General features: G+C 42.1%; 1 protein-coding gene across 1 annotated transcript in view; it reads left to right on the top strand.

Moving 5' to 3' along the window:
• Window positions 1-21414, top strand: part of P3H4 (prolyl 3-hydroxylase family member 4 (inactive)) — a 102063-nt gene that overhangs the window by 59988 nt on the left and 20661 nt on the right. Inside the window, exons 3-6 of the mRNA XM_069237657.1 lie at window positions 2899-3070; window positions 13640-13768; window positions 16685-16830; window positions 19060-19143. Coding sequence (XP_069093758.1) covers window positions 2899-3070; window positions 13640-13768; window positions 16685-16830; window positions 19060-19143 — 531 coding nt within the window. The remainder of the gene's footprint in view (window positions 1-2898; window positions 3071-13639; window positions 13769-16684; window positions 16831-19059; window positions 19144-21414) is intronic.

Raw genomic sequence — 21414 nt, 5'->3', positions numbered from 1 at the left:
AATTCACATGTTTAGTTTAGTTCAATAGATTTATAAAGCGCATGGCTACCCGAAGGCCTCCAGCGCTGAAAGAGGACGAAGGCATCACAGTGAGAATTTATGCTGGAAAGAGTAGAGTTTTCAATTTACCTCGAAAAGAGAGTTTGAAATTGTCCATTTGAAGTGACCGGGGGAGGGAATTCCATTGATTCGCTGCTTTGAATGTGAAGTACCTACCTCCCCATCTTGTTTTTTTAACATGGCAAGTGTTAATTAGAGCAGCAGATGAGGATCTAAGGGATCTCTGGGGGGTGTAGGGTGTGATCATGCACTTGATAAAAGAAGGTCCCTTATCATGAAGAGCTCGATGTACACTACACAAAGCTTTAAAATGAATCCTTTGCTGGATAGGAAGCCAATGGAGAGAGGCTAAGGCTGGTTTGGCCGATGCAGTTCTGGGGATGGCCATGAGTAGCCGGGCTGCCGCATTCTGTACTATCTGCAGTCTCCTTAATACACAGATGGGAGAACTCAGGAACAGCACGTTCCCAAAGTCTAGGCGGGATAACATGAGGGCTTGAATAATAAGTCTTTTGGCAAGGGGGAGATTTGAAATTTTTTCTGAGCATTCTTAGAAGATTGAAGCAAGAAGCGCTATTTTTTTTGCATGCTGTTCCATCGATTTTTATTTTTAACAAATAATTCCCAAGTAGATCTCCTGTCATCGGTTGGATGACTAAGAGAGAGGGTCTGGAGTGATGGTGTTCAGTCTGAGATTACTTTTTAAGCTTTTTAGATGAGTTATTAGTCCGGTTACCGAATCGCAAATTGGAATTCATACATACCAAAATGCATGATACTTTGGCCCTATGTTCCTAATAAATAGAACATAATTTCCTTGTGCCGCTTGTGGCCACTGCTCTTATACCCAGGAGAAGGCCTCTGAAGACATTAGAATATGGTTCAAGTCGTCTGTACATCTTTCATTGCATTGCCATTTTGTTTCCAGGCCAGAATTCCAGGTCCTTGTTTGTTGCAATCAAGCCATTTGGCTGTGGCCAGGATGAAAGTGCGTCTTTCCTCCGGGCTTTTAAGAGTGCAAATATATGACTCTATCTGGCTCGTCTGGCAGAAAACGTGTTGCCTCACTGTTGATTTACAGGATTGCTTTGTGTTTTCTGGAGTTTTTGACTGTTTGTACTTTGAAAGAAATCTAAATTCTGTATGTCTCTATTTATGTCTGTTTTTATGGCTTTTCGCATTCTTCTTCCCAACATTTGTCATTCGAATGCCTGCTCGCAGCTGTATTGCACTTGACTCCTTAGCTGTTGCCCTCATCTTGCATTCACCACCTCTAAATTGGATGCTGCCATCTTCTTTGATTATACTGTCTGAGGTTGCTTGGGTAATTTGTAGAACTCATCTCCCAAATTCTCTGTTATTCATACATCCTCTCAGTATATTTTTCAGCTCCCAGATGTCCACTCTGCATAGCAAGGTACTTCCCATTTTGTGATATTGGCTACATACTGTTTTGTAAGCAGCCATGTCACTTGCTCTCGCTTCCTCGGATGAAACATAGACTTTCCAATACAGAGGGAACTGAAAGCCAGTTATACCAAGGTGCTGACTTGTTTGATTGGTTCGCCATTAGGAAGCATCATCTTTTTCGAAATCTACCCCATTTCATTACCCTGGCTTTGGCGGGGTTAATTAATGCTTATAGGGCATTTGTTTTCCCATTATGTATTGCAGAGCTGGCTGTCTGGTCCAGTAGGACAAAGTGACCACCATATATTGAGGCTGTCAGACTTTGATTCTTGAGCTTTGGAACATGTGGGTTGGCCACCATGTGGTGTTTTCGAGCAGTTGCTATAGACATTGAGCTGGAGCAGGTGTATTTGGGTGAAGTTTGTGTACATTCATAATTGCAACTAACGGGTTCATCTTACAATTCGGCCTTGACAGAAATATCACCGGTCTCCAGACATAAACACAGTTGCTCATTCTCAGCTTGATTATTGCATGTAGAATTAAAGAAGGGCAACAGCGAATGATGAGGATGTTTTTTTTCTGAGGGGTTCCTAGTGACATCAGATAAAAAGAACAAGGACCGAGTCGTCTGTGGTGTCGTTCAGTACCCCGAGGTGAAAAACATCCCCGGAATTCAAAATTCACTCTTTTATAATTTTATATTCTGTATGTTCCCTAAAATCATCTGCCCCTGTTTGCAACAACCCTCTCCTCTCCGAGAGCCCAGCCAGAGTAGCCTGGGAGTCTTCTATGACGTGGCAACAGTGAGTAACACGTCCAGTTACCCACTGGAACTAGGCAATAGCAGTGAATTACTGAATTTACAACCCAGTTATTCACACTAAGGGCTCTTTACGAGAGCCATGCATTACTTTAAATAAACGTAAGTCCCACAAACAGAAGCTCTGTCGATGCTGTGAGCAGGACTGTGAATCTGGCCCAGGTAGCATGAATAAGAACTCTCTGGGCAGTACATTTCTGCCAGCGTTCTTGAGAAATTACCATATATTTGGGGGACAGGTGCTATGTCCATTAGAATGGATGCAGTTCTAAATAAACACTGCAGGTTAGAGGGCTTGTTAATGAACGTTGCCACACTGGCATCAGGAGTGGCCATTCTGGAATCCTTATTGCTGATCACACGAGAATAGGTAAAAAGCTGGATTTTTTAACATTTATTTATACAAGCAGCACCTTCAAACTTGACAGTTACTCATATTAAGTTGCCGGACAAGTACCCTTCGACCAAGTGATGTATGGCTTAGTGACTACCTTTTAAGAAAACGTGCTTGGTGGGTGTTGTGTTGGTGATTTGGTGTTTGTGAAAGTCGCACTCTGGAACAGCAGCAGATGCTCAACTGAACCACCATCTGACCCTCCCTTTAGGCAATCTTCGTGAAAGCTGTGAAGTCCTACAACAGCGGCGACTTCAGCAGTAGCACCGCCGGCATGGAACAAGCTCTCTCCGAATATTACAAGGTCTACGAGAACTGCCTAGCAGGCTGCGAGGGCTCCTACGAGGTGAAAGAGACGAAGGACTTCTACCCAGCCATTGCCGGTGAGTGCCTCTGCCGGATGCCCTCCATCCTGAAGAAGAGGTTTCCTATTTTGTTTTATATCCATCGTCTCCGTAGCACATTTTTGTGTCTAAATCCTTACACACTGACTATAGTTTCCTCTCCACTTGCTACAGAGAACCGCCCACCTGGCATCGCTTAACTCAGTAGTGCTTCTGCTGCAAAGGGCATCTTTGGAGAGTGTAAGGTCATGATGTTGAGTAAACTTTGTACAGTTTCAAAGAAAAACAATTTATCACACCTGTAAACCCACCCTTGTCCCCAAAAAATCAGCATGACCGCAAATAAAACATATCTGTCGAAATGAAACACATCCATCTTTCTCATAAGATGCAAAGTGTCCCATGTCCTTTGCAATACCGTCAACCGGTCAGTACCTTTTAGCCAACAGCACATTGCTCGTGATCGGTACCTGTCTTCCAGTAGGCAAAGCCTGCAATTTGCTAAAAAAAAAAGCCTAGAGTATCTGAACATGGTACACAAGACATAGACACCTGGCACCTGAGATGTTGCATGCCCAGATAAAGCAAACACGATATTTTGGAAAAAAAATAATATAACCATATTCCAGTAAATTTGATATTTTTCATTTCAAGCCTTGGATCAGTGGATACTCCTTATTATTCCTGATGGGCAATATAATATGAGGCTCAATGAAGATGGCAATGTTCCTCTGCATTGTATGTGGTTTTCTCTACTCTGTTTCTATTCTGTTCTATCCTATCAGGATTTATAGCGTGCATGGCTACCAAAAGGCTTCCCAGCACTAGCATCCACAACATTACTGCCACCTGTGCTCATCAGGGGACCCTCTCAAGAGAAGGACTAGGCTACATAGAGCCATGCTTTTAAATGCTTCATGAACGTGAATTCATTCTTCATCAGACGCAGGCTTAATGGACATAGAATTCCAAATCTAGGGAACGACATAAGAGAAAGAGCGCCCACCCCGTTGTGTCCTACGTGCTAGAGGCACTTTCATGGGTCGTGCATTGGGTGACCTCGGTGCCCTGCTCAGTATGTAAGGCACCATAGGGACCCATGGCAGATGGGGGCCTTTTGCATGAGGTCCTCTTCATCAGTGGTTCCCAACCTTTTGATGTATGTGGACCCCCACTTTTTCATTCCGGGGACCCCCACTGTATCATTATTGGAATCTGGGGACCCCCCAGTGAGTCGTTACCGGAAACCGGTGACCCCAGCCTATAAATTATTGATGATTTGAACAGCAAAACAGTACACAAAAATACAGAAACAAGCATTCATCAAACAAATACACAAATGATAACACATTTTATTAAATTTTCAAACAAATACAATTTTTAAAAAAAGAAACATTTAAATGGACTAGGAAGGTTGGGGCTTTCCTGAATTTAATTGAAGCCACACATCATCCATACTGTATTCTGTTTGATGCACCAGCACTGCTCCCACGAATCAAGATGAGGATACAAATTTAATTTTTAGCCACCAATTACAAATTCCTTGACATTTACAGTACATTTAAAAAATGTTAACTGTACATTTAGCCACTAAATGTATATACACTCTCTTGATCTGTTAATATTACTTTGGTGGTCATTACAAACTTAGCGGTCTTTTTTTCAAGACCGCCGAGGGACCGCCGTGCGGAAGACCGCCAGTAGTGGCGGTTTGCCGCTCGGCGTATGATGACTCTTGGCAGCTCTCCAACCTTTTTCGGATGGAGAGCCGCCAACAGCCATACTGGTGGGCGGCGGGGAAGTGGAGGTTGCTTCACCTCCACCGCCACGCCAACAGAACACCGCCCAGCGAATCACGTCCTGTGATTCGGCGCGGCGGTGTTCTGTTGGCGGTGTGGTGTCGGCGGAGCAGCCCCCATGGCTCCCGTCCCCTCCCGGAGGATCAACGGAACAGGTAAGTCGATCGTCCGTTAGGGGAGGGGGGTGAGGGGGCGTTGTGTGTTGTATGGGTGCATGGGGGTGTGCGTGTGTGTATGTAGGGGGGTGTGTGAGTGCGTGTATACTTGCGGGGGTGTTGCGTGTTGTGGGAATGAGTGCGTGTATGTCTGTATGTATGTCTGTATGGATGTGTGCGTGTATGTTTGTATATGGGTGTGCGTGTCTGAGTGTGTGGATGTAGGCATGTATGTCGGTCTGTGTGCGTGTGTGTGTTGGTGGTGCCTGCGTGTCATGTGTGTGTGAGTGCTGTGATGTTGGGGGTCGGGGTGTGTAGGGGGGCCCTGCCACCTTTGGGGGGTGGCAGGGGTGGTGGGGGGTATAGGGGAGGGAGTCGGGGTGGGGGAGACTCCTATCAGTGCCAGGGAAGGAATTCTCTGGCACTGATAGTGCTTACCGCCATGGATTTCATGGCGGTTCCTACCGCAGGAAATCCACGGCGGTAAGCCAGGTCAAAATACCGCCGGCGGTATTGTGACGGCCGCCGGGCTGGAGACCCAGGTCTCCAGCCCGGCGGGCGGAACGGAGAAGCGGCGGTTGACCATGGCAGTAACCGCCATGGTCATAATACAAAAAAAAAGACCGCCAGCCTGTTGGCGGTCTTACCGCCGCTTGTCCGCCTTCCGCCAGGGTCATAATGACCCCCATAGTGTGTGAAACCCTTCTCATATACTATGTTTAAGAAGTACATTTTCAGGCTTAAGACATCCCTTAATTTGTTGGTTATAGCTTCCTAGAAAGGGCTGAGAAGTCTTCATGTCCAAACTGTGCATGAAATCTCCCACCTCGAGCCTGCATCTCTATCATGATACGCTGTGACTCTATAGGTGATGCAGATACCCAGTGCCGGATTAGACGCCGTGGAGGCCCCTAGGCAGGCAAAATATTGAAGCCCCCCCACGCAAATTATCTCCTAATATGTTTTTAATTTGACCAACTAACAACTTTAATAAGCCAATTTTATTACACAAAGCACGTATGTAGTTTGAGAGAAGATGAGATTTTAAAAGACAAACTGTTATGTGAATCTGATGTCTATGGTTTATGTACTTTAAGTTGTTAATGGGTACATTACATTAACAAAGTATTTTCTCTATAGAGTCTTTAATTGAATTGATTCATTTTTTCCTGTCTTTTGGAAACAATTTCAGAAAGCTTGATTGCAATTGTCTTTGAAGATCAAATCAATATTGTTTTGATCCTTTGTTGTTAATGGGTACACGACTTTTATACTGTATTTTCTCTATAGAGTCTTTAATGTAAAGTTTTTGTTTCTTTTGAAGTGATTATTTTTTTCTATCTTTTGCAAACAATTTAATAATACTTGATTGTAATTTTCTTCCAAGATCAAATCAATAATATTTCGATCCATTGTCACGGACCCCTAAAAGGAGTGGGGCCCCATAGGCTGGAGCCTACTTTGCCTATTTGGTAATCTGGCACTGCAGATACCGGTCTCGCTATCCGGTGCTAGCTAGAAGAGATTGCAGCTTTGCTTGGTGCATCGCAGTGTAGGACCAGTCTTCTTCTACTGGGCCCATATCTGCCTCCCAGGCTAGTGTTAACTGATTGAGGTTATCAGGGATGCCAGTTATGAAGGATCTGTGGAGAAGCGACATTCTCCCCCCTCGCCTTCATTTGAGACCTCATCTGTTTGGCTTCAAGTGTGCTGAATTCTGGGATCTCTGCAATGCTGGCAAGGTACAGCATGGCGCCACATCTCAATATAGAACTTGGGAAGTTTCCAGCCCGAAGTCTTCTCATAGTTCACCACATTGTTTCATTGTATGTGCTCTCGTTATGTTGTCAGGGAGTGAAATATCAAAATGATAAAATGATCCCAGACTTTCAGAGCGGTCGCCATAGGTGGGGGTGAAGAGGGTGGGGGTGGAGGGGGTTGGGAGGGCGTGGGTGGAGATAGAGGGCACCCAACCCGTACCAAGAGTTGAAAAAATATGCATTTACTTTTGGGACTTTTTATAACATTGTCCATCTCGCTGTGTCTCGTAGCATGTTAAAAATGGTTGCTGTCACCTGGTTACGCGTTTAACCACTATGTTGTGGTGATTGATTGTTTTTATGGTTCTTGTTTATTTCTTAAAAAGAACACGTATACAGTCTGAGTAAACCTTCCAGAGATATAACATTAAAAACGATTTGCTTCCAAACTTCTTATTTCAGACAGTACAAGGATTGTGGGACGGAGACAGGCCTCAGTGAAACCAGTAATTATGCGGTATTTGCGTTTAGTTAAAAATAACACCAGGACTCCAATTGTTAATTGTTAAATACTGAAAGCAGGGACGACGCTAACGTGAGTTAGTAGGAAGGCAAAGGGTAAATTTAGTTAGTTTTCTGTAACGAGGAAAAATTGTGTTATAAACAAAAACAATTACTCATCACAGTTCACTAAAAGGACTCGGGGTGAAAGACCTTTCTGCTTAAAAAAATACTTAAACTTCTTATGTTACTTAATTTCACTCAGTTAATAGTAATAATGTATTGAAACTGCTATTTATAAGATACACATATGAGTTTTGAAGGCAAATATGTATATGTTTTGTATGTCCTGCAAGCCGCATAAATGCTTCTTCAGGGCACCGATGGAAGCAAATTACAGGACATGACAGCAGATTAATACAAATAAGTATTATTCTAATAAAAGAATAGACCATGGGTCTGCACCATGAGTATTGCTTCACTGGTTATATCATCTCATGGTGTGGTTCGTGCTATGGTGAGTAAAGTGAACAAGCTCTAGAGCAGTCAAGCGTTGTAGGTTGGTCTGACGCAGCTGCTCGAATATTAAAAACGGTAAATACTGAAAGCAAATAACTGGCATTGTCCTGCTGAAAGAAAAAAAAATCTGATCACTGAAGGGAACAATGTGGCAATACTTGTAATAATAAGGATGAATTTCTGTATTAATAAGCGTTAACATAGATGCACTTGGGTGCATGCCTGTAATACCAACAGTGGACACGTGATGGCAGCAGAATGCAATGCATGTGAAATTTATGAAGTTGGAACTGGCTGAGTTATATCACGCTGAGATGATGGCAAGGAATAGCAATGTATCCTTCTGCGGTTTGCCAGGTTCATGTGCTGTCTAGCTCTCATTAGTCTGCAGAATCAGACATGTTATGGTCTGTGTAGCCAAATGATAAACACGCACTGAGAAAACCAATAGGTCTGGTTTAGGAATGAAAGCGCCTTTTGTGTCATTGATGGAATTAGGCACTCAACAATTCATAAATACACCCTATAACTCATTTTTACACACATGCATGCGTTCATCTATCCACTGACTCATTCTTGCATTCACCCTCTGACACAACCACAGTAGAACACACACAAACTCAACAAGATAGTTGCAAAAGGAGGACATGCTGCCGTCTAAACATAGCAGGTCTGTGTTTGCAGTAACAAAACTAAACATAGCAGTGGTTGCCCATCTTGCGCTGGTATTGTTATTTTAACGTTCCAGCATTGCCACCATGTTTAGAACCAACGTGCTAGCCATCTCGGACAGGTAAAACAATGATAAACTATGGACAACAGTATTCTATAATGATCGACCTGGTTTAGAGGAAGTGGCCACATGGGATGCAACACACTGCAGATGAAATGAGTGGTAAGCAGGGACTGCCTCTCAAGAATTTAGTGCCCTGTTCAGTATCCTTTTAAGAAAAATGCAAATAATAACAGGAGAAGCAGAGAAATGAAACGAGAATTATAAATGGATAAAATTGAAAACTGAAGGACTGGCCACCCATGACTGACGCTGAAGCACACTTGTTTTCAGGTGGATGTGCAAATGTGATCAGAAAATTATGCCATTCACAAAGCAAGAGAGCCAGTGACTGATGTGATCTGAATCATTCACTAACCATGCAGTACACTGTCATGGTTGGAAACAAAGTGTAACTGACACCCCGACAGCGGTGGCAGTAGACAGCTGTCACAAAGCTGTCTTTGTATCTATATGAATATATATTCTTTTGTATGAATGTTTGCATTAGTTAATGTCTTTTAAATACAAGATATTGGCAGACAGCTAATCTATCAGGTCCAAAGAGATTCTAGCAATAATTAATGCATTGCAAACCTTCTACCTCTAAGATTTCTCAAAGGGCGTACCAACACCAAACTCCTTCCCTACAAAGGTAATCTGTGAGATTTCATGCAACAAAATACCTGACTGCCAGCTTTATCCCAATGCAAAAATAATCCATATAAAGGCTTATTGACTTTGACGTGTTATATAATGAATACATCTGCCCTACTGCCTTTTTCATAACTTTTCATAATAAACAGGTCAGACCTATGGTGTGTGAAGTACCTTTTCCTGATGAACCCATCAGGCCTATAGCTGTTATCATTGGCTTGTCACCATGAACAGGTTAGGCCTAATGCATTGAGCTTAAGCCTAAACTTTCCCACAAGGCAACCACCAGGCATACAGTCATAAAACTACAAAAGAATAGAAAATTGCAGTTGGCAAAACAAAATTCTATGCATTCTATGATGGCTAACCAGGATTCTCACAGCACAAATGTTATATACCCACAGTTTGTTAAAGGGGGTAACCAACACATAAATCCTTGCCCACTATACTAATCTGCAAGATCCCATATGAAAAAACACCCATCTGTACGCTTTAATACAGAGCAGTAGCAATACACCCTTAAATGTCTATTGACTTTAACATATCCTTCTCACAATCACTACGTTAGGCCTGCTGCCTTTATCACAACTTTTCATAGTAATCAATCAGGCCTATTAGCTTTTATCATTAGTGAGTCACCATAACCAACTCAGACCTACTGTTGTGGACATAAACATTCCAAAAAGCAACCATCAGGAATAGCTTAATACAAATGTTTAGAAAAGTACAATGACAGCTGTCAAAAAATAGAAAATTCCTTCAAAACATACCCCCTTAAGGATTATCACATTCCCGTGGTTTGTTTGGGTGGGTCACCAACACCAAAACAGTTGCCTTATTTGGCCATGTTAGGGATTTTGTGTATGAAAATATCTGTCTGCAGGCTTTAGCGCAGTCTAATAACAATTTACCCTCAAGAGCCTATTACCTTTAACATATTCTTTTCAAAATAAGCAAGTCAAGTCTACGTACTTTGTCAAAACCTTTCATTCTAAATAGATCACAACTCTGAAATATGACATACCTTTTCCAGTGAACCAATAAGTCCTATAGGTATAACCATTGGCTTGATGCTATAACCAACACAGCCCTACTAAAGTGCACATAAACGGGTAACAATCGTGCACCCGGTTATAACATTACAAATATGTATAAAATGATAGTTAAAAAAACAATGTTTTTTAGAGTGGGTGGCCAACACCAAAACCTTTATGTACTACGATGATCTGTGAGAAAGCATATAACAAAAAACCTGCCAAATGCCTGTAACATAGAGGCATAGATAGCAATCCACTGTTAGAGTTCTATTGACTTTAACAAATGCTTTTCACAATAAATAAGCCAAGCCCATTGTTTTGCCATAACTCATAATAAACAGATCAGACCTATTGTATCTGGCATTACTTTTCTTAGTACACAAATCAGGTCTGTAGCTATTATTGTTGACTTGTCACCATAACCACTTAAGGCCTACTGTACTCAGTGGCCACAAGGCAATTAAGAAGCACACGGTCCTAAAGTTACAAATGTATAAAAATGACTGTTCACAAAGCCAAACGCTTTCTTTCATAAGAGGGCCTAACAAGGTGTTTGACAGTACACATCTTCTATACCACAGTTTCTCAAAGGGGATAACTAACACCAAAATCCGTACCTACTGTGCTAATTTGTGAGATTTCGAACACCTATCTTTAATACAGATTAGAACATTGGAATGTTGGGAGCTCTGTTGAAGACAATGGAGTGCTCTGGGATTCTAATGGCTGGTAAAAGTCCCGACCTCCAACATCCCAATGTTCGTCTCACAGCAAGAGCTGTAAACAAAGGCGTCACAGAGCCCGAGGGGATCTCAATCCCCTCTGTCTCTGTGAGGCCTTTGTTTTTTTTTTTTTTTTTTTAATTAGAACATTTTGCCCTCTAGGGACAGAATGCCTAATAGCCCACCGGAGATGGGCTATAGTGACCATTGAAGGCTCGCTCCCTTGGAAAGGCCTTGGCTCAGGCCTTTTGGGCTGGAGTGGGCCTTTCATGGACGGTATAGCCCGCTACAGCAGGCTATAAAGCTACAGTAATAACAATCACTCTTACATGTCTATTGACTTTAACATATGCTTTTCGAAATAAATGTGAGTCCTAATGCCTTTATTGCAATTTTTCATAATGAACTTTCAGACCTATAACCTTTATCATTGGTTTGTCACCCTAACCAGTTCTGACTTAGGGCCTGATTTAGAGTTTGGCAGATGGGGTTACTTCATCACAAACGTGACGGATATCCCGCCCACCATATTATGATTCAATTATATTCTATGTAAATGGTAATACAGCTGACGGATATCAGTCACGTTTGTGACGGAGCAATCCATCCATCAAACTCTAAATCAGGCCCATGGCAACCAACAGTAATAATTATAGTAGTAATTAGCTAATGCTTATGTTTTGGTTAAATGGACACATTTGACTATTCTAAGTTTATAAGAAAAAAAACACTCATTTTACAATGTTTATATTTAGTTAAGAGTAATAAATGTGCAGAAATTGTGTTATTAGGAGAAAATGGCAAACACAACTAAGGAAACTGTTTACAATAGAAGGGAATTAAATAAGTAAGAAAGGGCACAATGAATCAAGAATCATATTATTTAGATGAGAAAATAAATACCTAGATTTATTGTTAATAAGTTAACATTCTTGAGATATTTATTTTGTTGGGGGATTTGTAAAGCACTGTGTTTATCTTAGAGCACTAATGCCACTCCTAGCTTTCCACTTACTAATAAAATGTTTATTCACTTTGAAATTATTAAAATTTAAAACAACCACAGTAATTTTTAAGTTATAAAAAGAACGATGTGAACATTTAGAAACATGATAAAATGACATTGAATCAGCGGCATTAATATTACTAATTGTACACACAGTTACTAAAAGGCCTGATGCTGATGAGTAGTTCATGGCAGGACAATATATTCATGCAGCAGGACCTGGGTACCATAGTGCATTACATACCTTAACTTAAAACATTTGTGGTCAGAGCTTTCCAGGAGGCTCGAGTACATATGCTCGCAGAGATTCATATCATGAACTAGAGTTTGTCCTGATTCTGTTAATCTTAGTTTTTGATTTACTTTGGTGAAATGTCAGATTTGACTGTATGACTGTCTGCCTTTCCATGGGAGACTCCTTTGTTGGGAGGGTTTATCCTTTAGCAGGAATTCTTGGGAGGTTGTCACTGTGAAGGATCTTGCTAGCCAGTCGTAGCAGTGTCCCACTTTTATGGGGCAGAGTGGTCTGATTGCACTCTAAAACCTTGACATGTGTGACTTTGTTTAAACTAGTACTTTATTTTATTTTTGTTAGATTTTGCGAAATCTATTGTATTACAAAAAAATCTTAAAGGGGGCTAACAACCCGCCCAATACTTACCTTGACTTCATTGATTCCAGTGTTGTTCTAATGTACATGCTTCTGATTGGTCAGAACATCATTTGCTTTCACTTTGCACATCTTCCTGCTTTGCCTGTCCATACCGTGGAGCAGGGCCCAAGTGCAGCTTCTGGTCACTGGCCAGTGTCCTTCCACTGGCTACTCCCTCTGAAGGTACTTTTTTTCCATTTTCTATCTAGCACTCCAATCAAGTGCATCTATAGGCAGTCTCCTCTCCTCACTGGGTCTCTTCCCACATCGTTCCTGCTATAAACAAATTGTGATAAACGTGTTTTTAAGCCACATTTCTAGCACAGTACTGTAAACAAACTGATCCTGGGATTATCATGCTGTTTACAGATCGTATCTTTTGGCCACACAGTAATTCCACAATCACTGCACAGCAATTCCTCAATCATCGCATGGCCTTCTTGATACTGATGGACTCTTACTAGAGAGTGTGAAAATGGATCTGCAAACTTTATTCTCTAGCTTTGTCAATTTATATACATATTGCAATATGGCTTAAAGTAAAAAAAAAAAGCAATTTGACAGGGTCAGCAATGACTGTTTTTGTTAAAGCCATGTTACACAGCAGCTCAATGGTGCAACCTGTAAAAAAACATTGACAAAGCCAATAGATATTGCATAGGCGAAACCTGTTGGCTTTGCCAATGCTTGCTGTTAAATGCTATCACCCATCCAGTTGGTGGCCTGGAAGTGTTCACTGGGTGGGAGCAATGGGAAAGTAGGAAATAGGCTGCTGTAACAGTGGATCCCATGTAGGCCTACCGCTACTAGAGAAGGTCTTTTTGCAGAGTCTGTATGGGCCCAGTACTATGAGGCATATGCCTTTCATGTCTTTTTTGGCAGCTGTTAACAGAATGAGAAAAAGAGCAAGCTTTAAAAGTGGTTCCAACTCTGCAGCACACAACACCAACCATAGAATCTGGGAACTGGACTGTTAAGTCAATTTTCTCAATGCTCCTTTTTTGCGTTTCTTTTTTTGACAAATTCAGATCTTTTTGTGGATGTCCTGAGGTGTAAAGTGGACTGTGAATCCAATCTGACCCCGAACGTTGGAGGCTTTTTTGTGGAGAAGTTCGTAGCCACTATGTACCACTATCTGCAGTTTGCCTATTATAAGTGTAAGTATTTTTTAACATTATTCTCACTTTGTGGATATGAAACTGTGCCTTCATTATCACTTTAGTGCATGACCAGGCCTTTCAGGAGCCTCTTTTTTAGTGATTTTTATTTTAAAGCACAGAATCTTGGTTCTTATTTTGAGGAGCAGAGACCACAGTTCCAAATAGTTGCATTTTGTACATTTGCTATAGTTCAAATAGCAGGGTTTTTGAAACCCAGAACTGATGTAATTTCATTTGTCTTAAGTAACCCAAGTATCCAAATCAAGCAAAATAGGTGTGACACTGCTAATTGAATTTCTAATACCACTAAGCTCATTAGCACTATGCATTTACTGAACAACGATTTCAGTATTTAGCTGACTGACTAATAATTGGGAAAGTATTTTGTCAGCTAAATAGCTGTTTTACCATAACTAGGTTTAACAAACTTGGCAGCCCCATCTTGTGCAATTGTGTTTGCATGATTGTTATATTTTGCTTACCTTTATTAGCACATTTGAGGTTTCACCTGAACAGCACACGTGCTGTTGGCAAAATCTATTGTTAACCAAAAAAGGCTTAGAACCCACTGATTATTTACCACTGCTTACCATTGGTTGGCTTCCATGTCACTCCTGTTTCCTTGCTTCTGATTGGTCAGCGCCACTTGCTTTGTCCTGCTTCTGCCAGGTGCTTTCAATATGTGTCCCTGCCATGGAGCAAGGACTTAGTACAGCTATGTGGCCATTGTCCTTCCACTGGCCAACGCCCCTACATGTACTTTTTCAAAAACTGTTTCACATGCACTGTCGAAGAGTGTATGTGTCTGCAGTTTTCTCCATCCCCTGCCCCTCCCTTGAGGTGCTTGTTACCTCACCTTCCTCCCTCTGTCTGTGCTGTTGCTATTCCCTCCCTTCTCCCCCACACCTTCTTCGTTTTGCTTGTCCCTCTACCCTTCTCTCACTGTCTGTGCATGCTGATCCCTCCTTCCTCGTCCACACCTGCCTTGTTTTGCTTTCCACATACCCCACCCTCCTGCTGTCCGTTTTTGCTGTGCCCTCCCCCTACTTTGCACCTCCCTTATGTTGCTTCCTCACCCCCCCTCACTGTCCATTTTTGCTGCTCCCTCCATCCTTCTCTGCTCCACCCTCGTGTGGCTTGGTCCCCCTAACCCACGTATTTTTTAACATACTGCACAACAGCACGGGCTGCTTTGCAAAATAGCTTTGTTAAAAAGTGCTGGTTAACCTGGTTAAGCTTCCGGTGCCAGTCATAGAAGAAATGCCATGTGGGCAGGGGGATAGTATTATTATTTTTTATTTTTATTTTTTAAATATATTTATTGGTTTTATTTTACAAAATATGATACAAATTGTTCAATTTGCAACTGCAGGATAAACCAATACAATGGCTAATTAACTAAGTCATGTAACAATTACACACCCCCCCAATATGCACTTCACGGAACACTTCTAATCTAGCGGTATCATTTCTGGCTGCACCCTCTATGGGTTTATCCTTCCTTGTTGATTTTATATAGGCATTCGCTCGAGACCAGTGTGGACCTTGCTTTGTGTGCATGAGTTCCCTAATTGTCTGAAGGGGGCCTCAACTTAATTAATGTATGCAGGTGGCTCCCCTGGTTTTCTGCTCCCCATGTATCGCTAAAACTGTGGTGGCATGGATTTAGTGGGTGACTATTACTGGACAATTGAGGGGGGATGGTGTGCATGCTCTGTGGTGCCTGGGTGTCCTATGAATTTTGTTTCAGAGATGAGGGGTGCAGAGGAATTTGTGCTGTGGTTGTTGCAAATACGCATGCCCCGGTTCATGGCGGCTTCTCATCGTTTTTGGCCTCCAGCTTTGTCACCATATTCTCCCATGTAGAGCATCCTGTATGCTGTCGCCCTTCGCGCACCATTCTTTTTAGTACCTGATATTCAGTGCGAGTCCAGCGTATTATTAGAGAGTACCAGGATTTCAGGTCAGGAGCCTTGGCGGCTTTCCAATGCATTGCTATTAACCTTTTGTACATTAAAAAGGCCAGGTCTATGAATTTGTGTAAATGTCTTTGTTTTTTTGGTCTTTTCCTAAGTCCCAACAGACAGGACCCGGGATCCGCTACTAGTGCAAGTCCCGTTAGCCCAGATACCTCCTCTGCCACATCTGCCCAGGCCTTTTGTATGTTCGGGCAGTCCCATACCATATGATAGAAGGATGCCGACGTTGCTCTACATCTAGGGCATATTGATACTGCATCTGGGAACATGCGCTTTATTCTGGCTGGGGAAAGATATGTTTGATGCGTGTAGTTAAATTGGGTGTATCTGAATCTGGGATTCCTTGACACACCTCTGATGTGGGACAGGGCCTTGGGCCAGTCATCCAGTGGTATCGGAGTGGGAAGTACTGCATTCCATCTACCCCATGCTTTCCCTGTTTGTGCATCCGGTGTCCTGTTGAGGGTTCTGTATAGATTGGATATTATTTTTGTTTGATCACTATATTGTAGCAGCTGGTGAAGCACAGGGGAGATCTCTGGTTCCGAGGTGCCCATTCCCCATATTTTCCTAATTTCGTGACATATGGCGTGATATGTCAGAAACTGCCCCGGATTTATCTCCGTGAGGGCCTGGAGAGCCTCGAACGTCATTAATTTACCGTCTAGGGGGATATTATTAATTGCTACTTCTGCCACCAAACCTTCCAAGACAGGCCTTTATGATGGAACTGTCGAAGAACTAGCATCCATTCATTGTTTTCACATTGACAGAATCAAGAATGTCTCTGCAGCTAGTATGAATGCCTGGAACTCCCTGCCTGTACCCCTCAGGAAACACTGGAATATTGCTTATCCTCTGGGGCCAGTTTGGCTCTAGGGGGTCCGAGGGCTGTCTTGGATCAGGGGATTAGAGCTCCTTTGTGTTTTCGTAGTGAATGACATCAAGAATGCGGTGCAGTGCGTCTCCAGCTACATCCTCTTTGACTCCCAGGATGACGTCATGCAGCGGAACCTGGTGTACTACCGCTTCTACAAGGAGCAGTGGAACCTGCAGGAGGAGGACTTTCATCCACGAGAGGTAAGAGCAGGCGCTAGAGGTGTGTCATGAGCGTGAAGCCACCATGGACGTCATTTAGGGGTCGCCAGGGGTCAGTGAGGCCCCTGGCTTGCCCCTTGCGACCCCCGACCTTAGAGGTCAAAATCAGTGCTGATCGGTCGGTTGGGGATCCATTCTCTTTGTTTTCTCTCATTTTTTCAATTACACTAATAGTGAATAATGCCTCAATTTTCACTATTAGTGTAATAAAAAATGGATACGACTATGACCTTCCCTGGCAGCTGAGGTAAGCTTTTAAATGTATGCTGTGTGCGTGCTTGTGGTGTGTGTGTTTACATGAGAGACAGTGTGTGTGCGTGTAAGGGTGAATGTGTGTGTATGCATGTTGTGTGACAGGAACTGACGCTCAAAGGGAGCGTGATGTCACTTCCGCTACCCCTGGCATTTTGGTGAATTGACGTTCATGGAAGCCATCAGAGCCTGGCTGCTATATACATAATAGGCATGTCTTCCCTGTTTAGCCTGTTACTTCACGCTCTCCGAGATGCCCTACTACAGGCAACCTATTCTTTACAAGTTAAACTTGTGGTCTGCTGTGCAGTTTAAAAGCTAGAACAAAGCTAAAAGTAGAGGTAACCTTGTTGATCTGGATACTGTGCTAGATTTAGGCAGTGCTTAATTTGTGCTTGTTGTTTCCGGTGCTGAGCACCGGCACTTATTTTTGAGGGCCTGGGCTTATTCTTCTACCTCAAGCATTTGCTGCGAGCAAAAGACACATATGGGAAAGACGGTGGAAGGGAAAAACGAAAAAAGCGTCACAAAGGAAGAAAGCAGAAAACTGCAAGAGTGAGTTGAAGGGGCAGGCAGTGGCTTTAAGTGGATTGAAGAGGCCCGAGATGCCTTCAGGATTATGTCTCCTCAGGATTCCGTGTTCACACATTTAATTGCAGCAGCCGTGTGTTTAAGAGGGGGGCTTTGAGCACCGGCTCATTTTTATTTACAAATTAAGCACTGGATTTAGGGGGTTTACCGAGCAGTTGGCCCATGTATGCACTGCCAGTGTAACACCACATGCTTCCAGTACAAAATCTGTCCCTGATTCAGAGTCTGGCGGGTGTGGAACATCCTCCAAAAATTGGCATATATATTTGTATACAATATACATAGGGCAGTGGGGCCATCTACCAGTGTTTGGTAACCGTCCGACATCCACAAAAAGGCCCTAGTATTTTGGTGGAGTAATGTTCTGTGAGCAAAGGTAGGGAGGGAACATTATTTCTCAGTAAATGCCTTTGGTCAACCCCTTTTTAAAACTAGTAATCATGCATTTGAAACTCTGATATAGTGCTACGTTCCATCAGTTGTAAACCATGGCAATGGCTCCCTTGGATTTACTTTGTCAACCTCAGTCACTTAAGAGCTTGTCAGCATCTCACGAGCAGTTGACAGCGTGACATGGACAGTGAAAAGTCAAAAGTCTAAATTTATTTTGAACTCTACAGTCCCAGAGCTTTACACACAGAGGATGCCACCATATCTGTGTTGTTCTGATGAAGGCCTCACTATTAATCAACTTTTGGGGTCGAAACATTGACATATCCAGCTTATTAGCAGGTCATTAGCTGTGTAACCCAAAAGCTTGAATGACATTGTTGTCATGTTTTAAAACTGAACTGTTTATGCAGCCAATTACTGTTTTTCTTTCTTATTATACAGCTGTTCACTTTCACAGTGTTTTTAGCGATCACTTGTTCTGCGGCATCACATTGAGCACCTACTTTGTGCTGCTTTTGTTTGAATAAATTGAAGAATATCAATAGAAGCTTATCTGTGATTCAAAACGTGCCTTAAATACGTATGAATTTATTCAAGGGGTCTTAGCATGACTAAACTTCCCCTCAAGTGATGGAATTTCACTAAATAAATCAGAGGGAACCAATGTCATTGTTCACTACCATTTTATCAGCCTTCCAGGAGTACCTGGTTGCCCCTTGAACTTCTAGCTTGACATTCCAACTGTAGTCATTTCAGAGCATTCTTGAACTATAGCAACAAATGTGGGGCACTTTAGAGACAAATGTGCTATATACATGGAGGGTTGCAAGATGCATTTTAACTGATTTTTGAAGTATGCTTATCCCAAAACGTACTGCGGAACAGTTTCCGGAGACTCTGAACGTCTCTTACAAATTGTAAGTTAATATAAAGAATCACATTCTGCCTTCTTGTATGTTTTTTTTTCTCACACAGGAAGCTGTTCGGTACCACAACCGGACCACCATTCAAAGGAGCATGCTGGAGTTTGCCGAGCATCACCTTCAGCCAGATGATGAAGTGAGTGAACAAGTTGCCCCCACCTCGATCACCTTGAAATGGCTCTTTGTTAGCTACTAGCAGTAGGGCCTCCTGCTGTCCCTTGCACCTTGGCAGGGCCAGGCCTACTGGTACAGGAAGCATACTAGGGTTTACCACACAAAATGGGATCCCTCAAATCCAATATGGTTGACATCCCCTATGGAAAGTACAGTACAGAACCAGTCCTCGTGCAAGGGACCTTCCTCCCAGCCCTGCAGACCTGCGCTGATTTTTTTATGCGTCATGTTTGACCCATTTAGTAATTGGTTTGCAAATTTCTAACAGGCACACTTGAAGGTTGCGGAGGAAAGGGGTGGGCCACGTGTATGTGGGTGAGCTGGAAATGAAAGAAAGGGAGCAGAGAAAAGGTTAAATACATAGATAGAAATTACTATGGAGCCTGAGAGGTGAACAGACAGTGAGAGCCAGAGATTGATAGTTTAACTGTGGTGAAGCCAATAGAAGAGACCATGCCCCTAAAGCTACAACACATGACATGATGCCACACAAACATGAACTGTAATATGAGATCCCATGTCTTTATGTCAGATCCATTAATCACTTTGGGCCAGACGTATCATGCATTTTTGCTGTCACAAACGGTTGTTTGCCACTGCAAAATGCATTTTGCAATGTATGAATTCCAATTTGCGATTCAGTAACATGTTACCGAATCACAATTTGGAATCGCGACTACATACCGATTTGGTATTTGGAAGAGGCATGTCAAGGGTGTCCCTTCCTAATACTGAATCGCAGCGGTATGTAGGAATGTTTTTTGACCGAAATACGGTCGCAAAACATTCACATTTTACCACCTACTTAAAGTAGGTGGTAACCCATTCACAAACGGAAAGGGTCCTCAAGGGACCCCTTCCCCTTTGTGAATGCATGCAAAAATATTTTTTAAGAGCATGCAGTGGTCCTAAGGGCCATTGCCTGCTCTTAAAAAATGAAAAGAAAACTTTTCAATTCTCTTTTTTAAACGCATACCGTTTTCCTTTAAGGAAAACGGGTTTCATTTAATTAAAAAAGATTGCTTTATTTAAAAGCAGTCACAGACATGGTGGTCTGCTGAGCCCAGCAGGCCACCATCCCTGCGATTTTAGCATTTCCTAATGGGTCACAAATTGTGACCTACCTCATGAATATTAATGAGGTAGGTAGATTTGCGAGCCATTGGGAAACGCTAAATGAACTACTGGAGTTTCATATATTCAAATAGCAATTACATCATTGCAATTCACGAAAAATTAGCAATTGGGTAATCGCTATTCTAAATATTGATACATCTTGCCCCTAGACATTAATTAACAGATTGAATAATTTAAAGATCCATTTTTTCGTTTTCGCCTACAGACAGCTCTTAGACGTCTATAGTTGAAGGCCTATTGCATACAATACTAACACTTAGAGTGGGTCTGCCCATTATAATTTCTTGGCTTTTGATAGGGTGACTTGTATATTTTCACAGCTCACATCAGCAAATTACTTTTTTCTATGAACACTTCACGGGAGTGCATGTGTTTTCTTGTTCTCGTCGTCACATGCTTTTTCCCCCAATCATCAACACCCCAGTGCTGTGTTGATGACCACCCCTCATGAATCATCCGTAAGAGCACAGCAACAGGTATGTTTTTGCCAGGTTTGACTAATGAGCAGACTCTGTTGGTTTAGTTTTCTTTTATCTCCTTCCTTCCACATGTTGCATGAAATACCAGACCTTGGAACACACAGGCAGCATTTATGACGTTGGGGAAGTGTAACCAAATGACTAGCACATTTGTTCAAGTTCTGAGTTCTGTGGAAAATAAATGCCAGGCATGTTCCTTTAAATTCTGATAACTTCGCAGACAGCTTTATGCTCTTTTAAGTACCTGCAATGAACCATTTGTGTTATTTTTAATCTCTGTCATGTACAGCAGGCTTTTTACATCGTGTTCCATCTCTTACATGAAAGAAAAAATATATACACTGTTGTTTATAATGACTGAAAATATTTAATTCAATGTGAAGTTTTGTGATACCTTAAGATATGTGTTTCATTTTCCTCCAGTGTTTTGTATTTTTTTTTCTTTTCTTTAAATTATGCTTTACAAACAAGCATTGGGAAAGACAATAGGTTAGCAGCTAAGTTGCATAATAAAAGTGTGACCTATTGGCTTAGCTTACACTTGTTATTGTTGTGTTTTCATAAACACAATATTACATTTATCCGTGTTGCATCATCTACAATGTTTTCTTTTCTCT

This window comes from Pleurodeles waltl, chromosome 6, assembly GCF_031143425.1.
Source record: "Pleurodeles waltl isolate 20211129_DDA chromosome 6, aPleWal1.hap1.20221129, whole genome shotgun sequence".
NCBI classification, from domain to species: Eukaryota; Metazoa; Chordata; class Amphibia; order Caudata; family Salamandridae; genus Pleurodeles; species Pleurodeles waltl.
The sequence above is the reverse complement of the archived record's forward strand: the minus strand, read 5'-3'. Positions and strand labels throughout refer to the sequence as shown.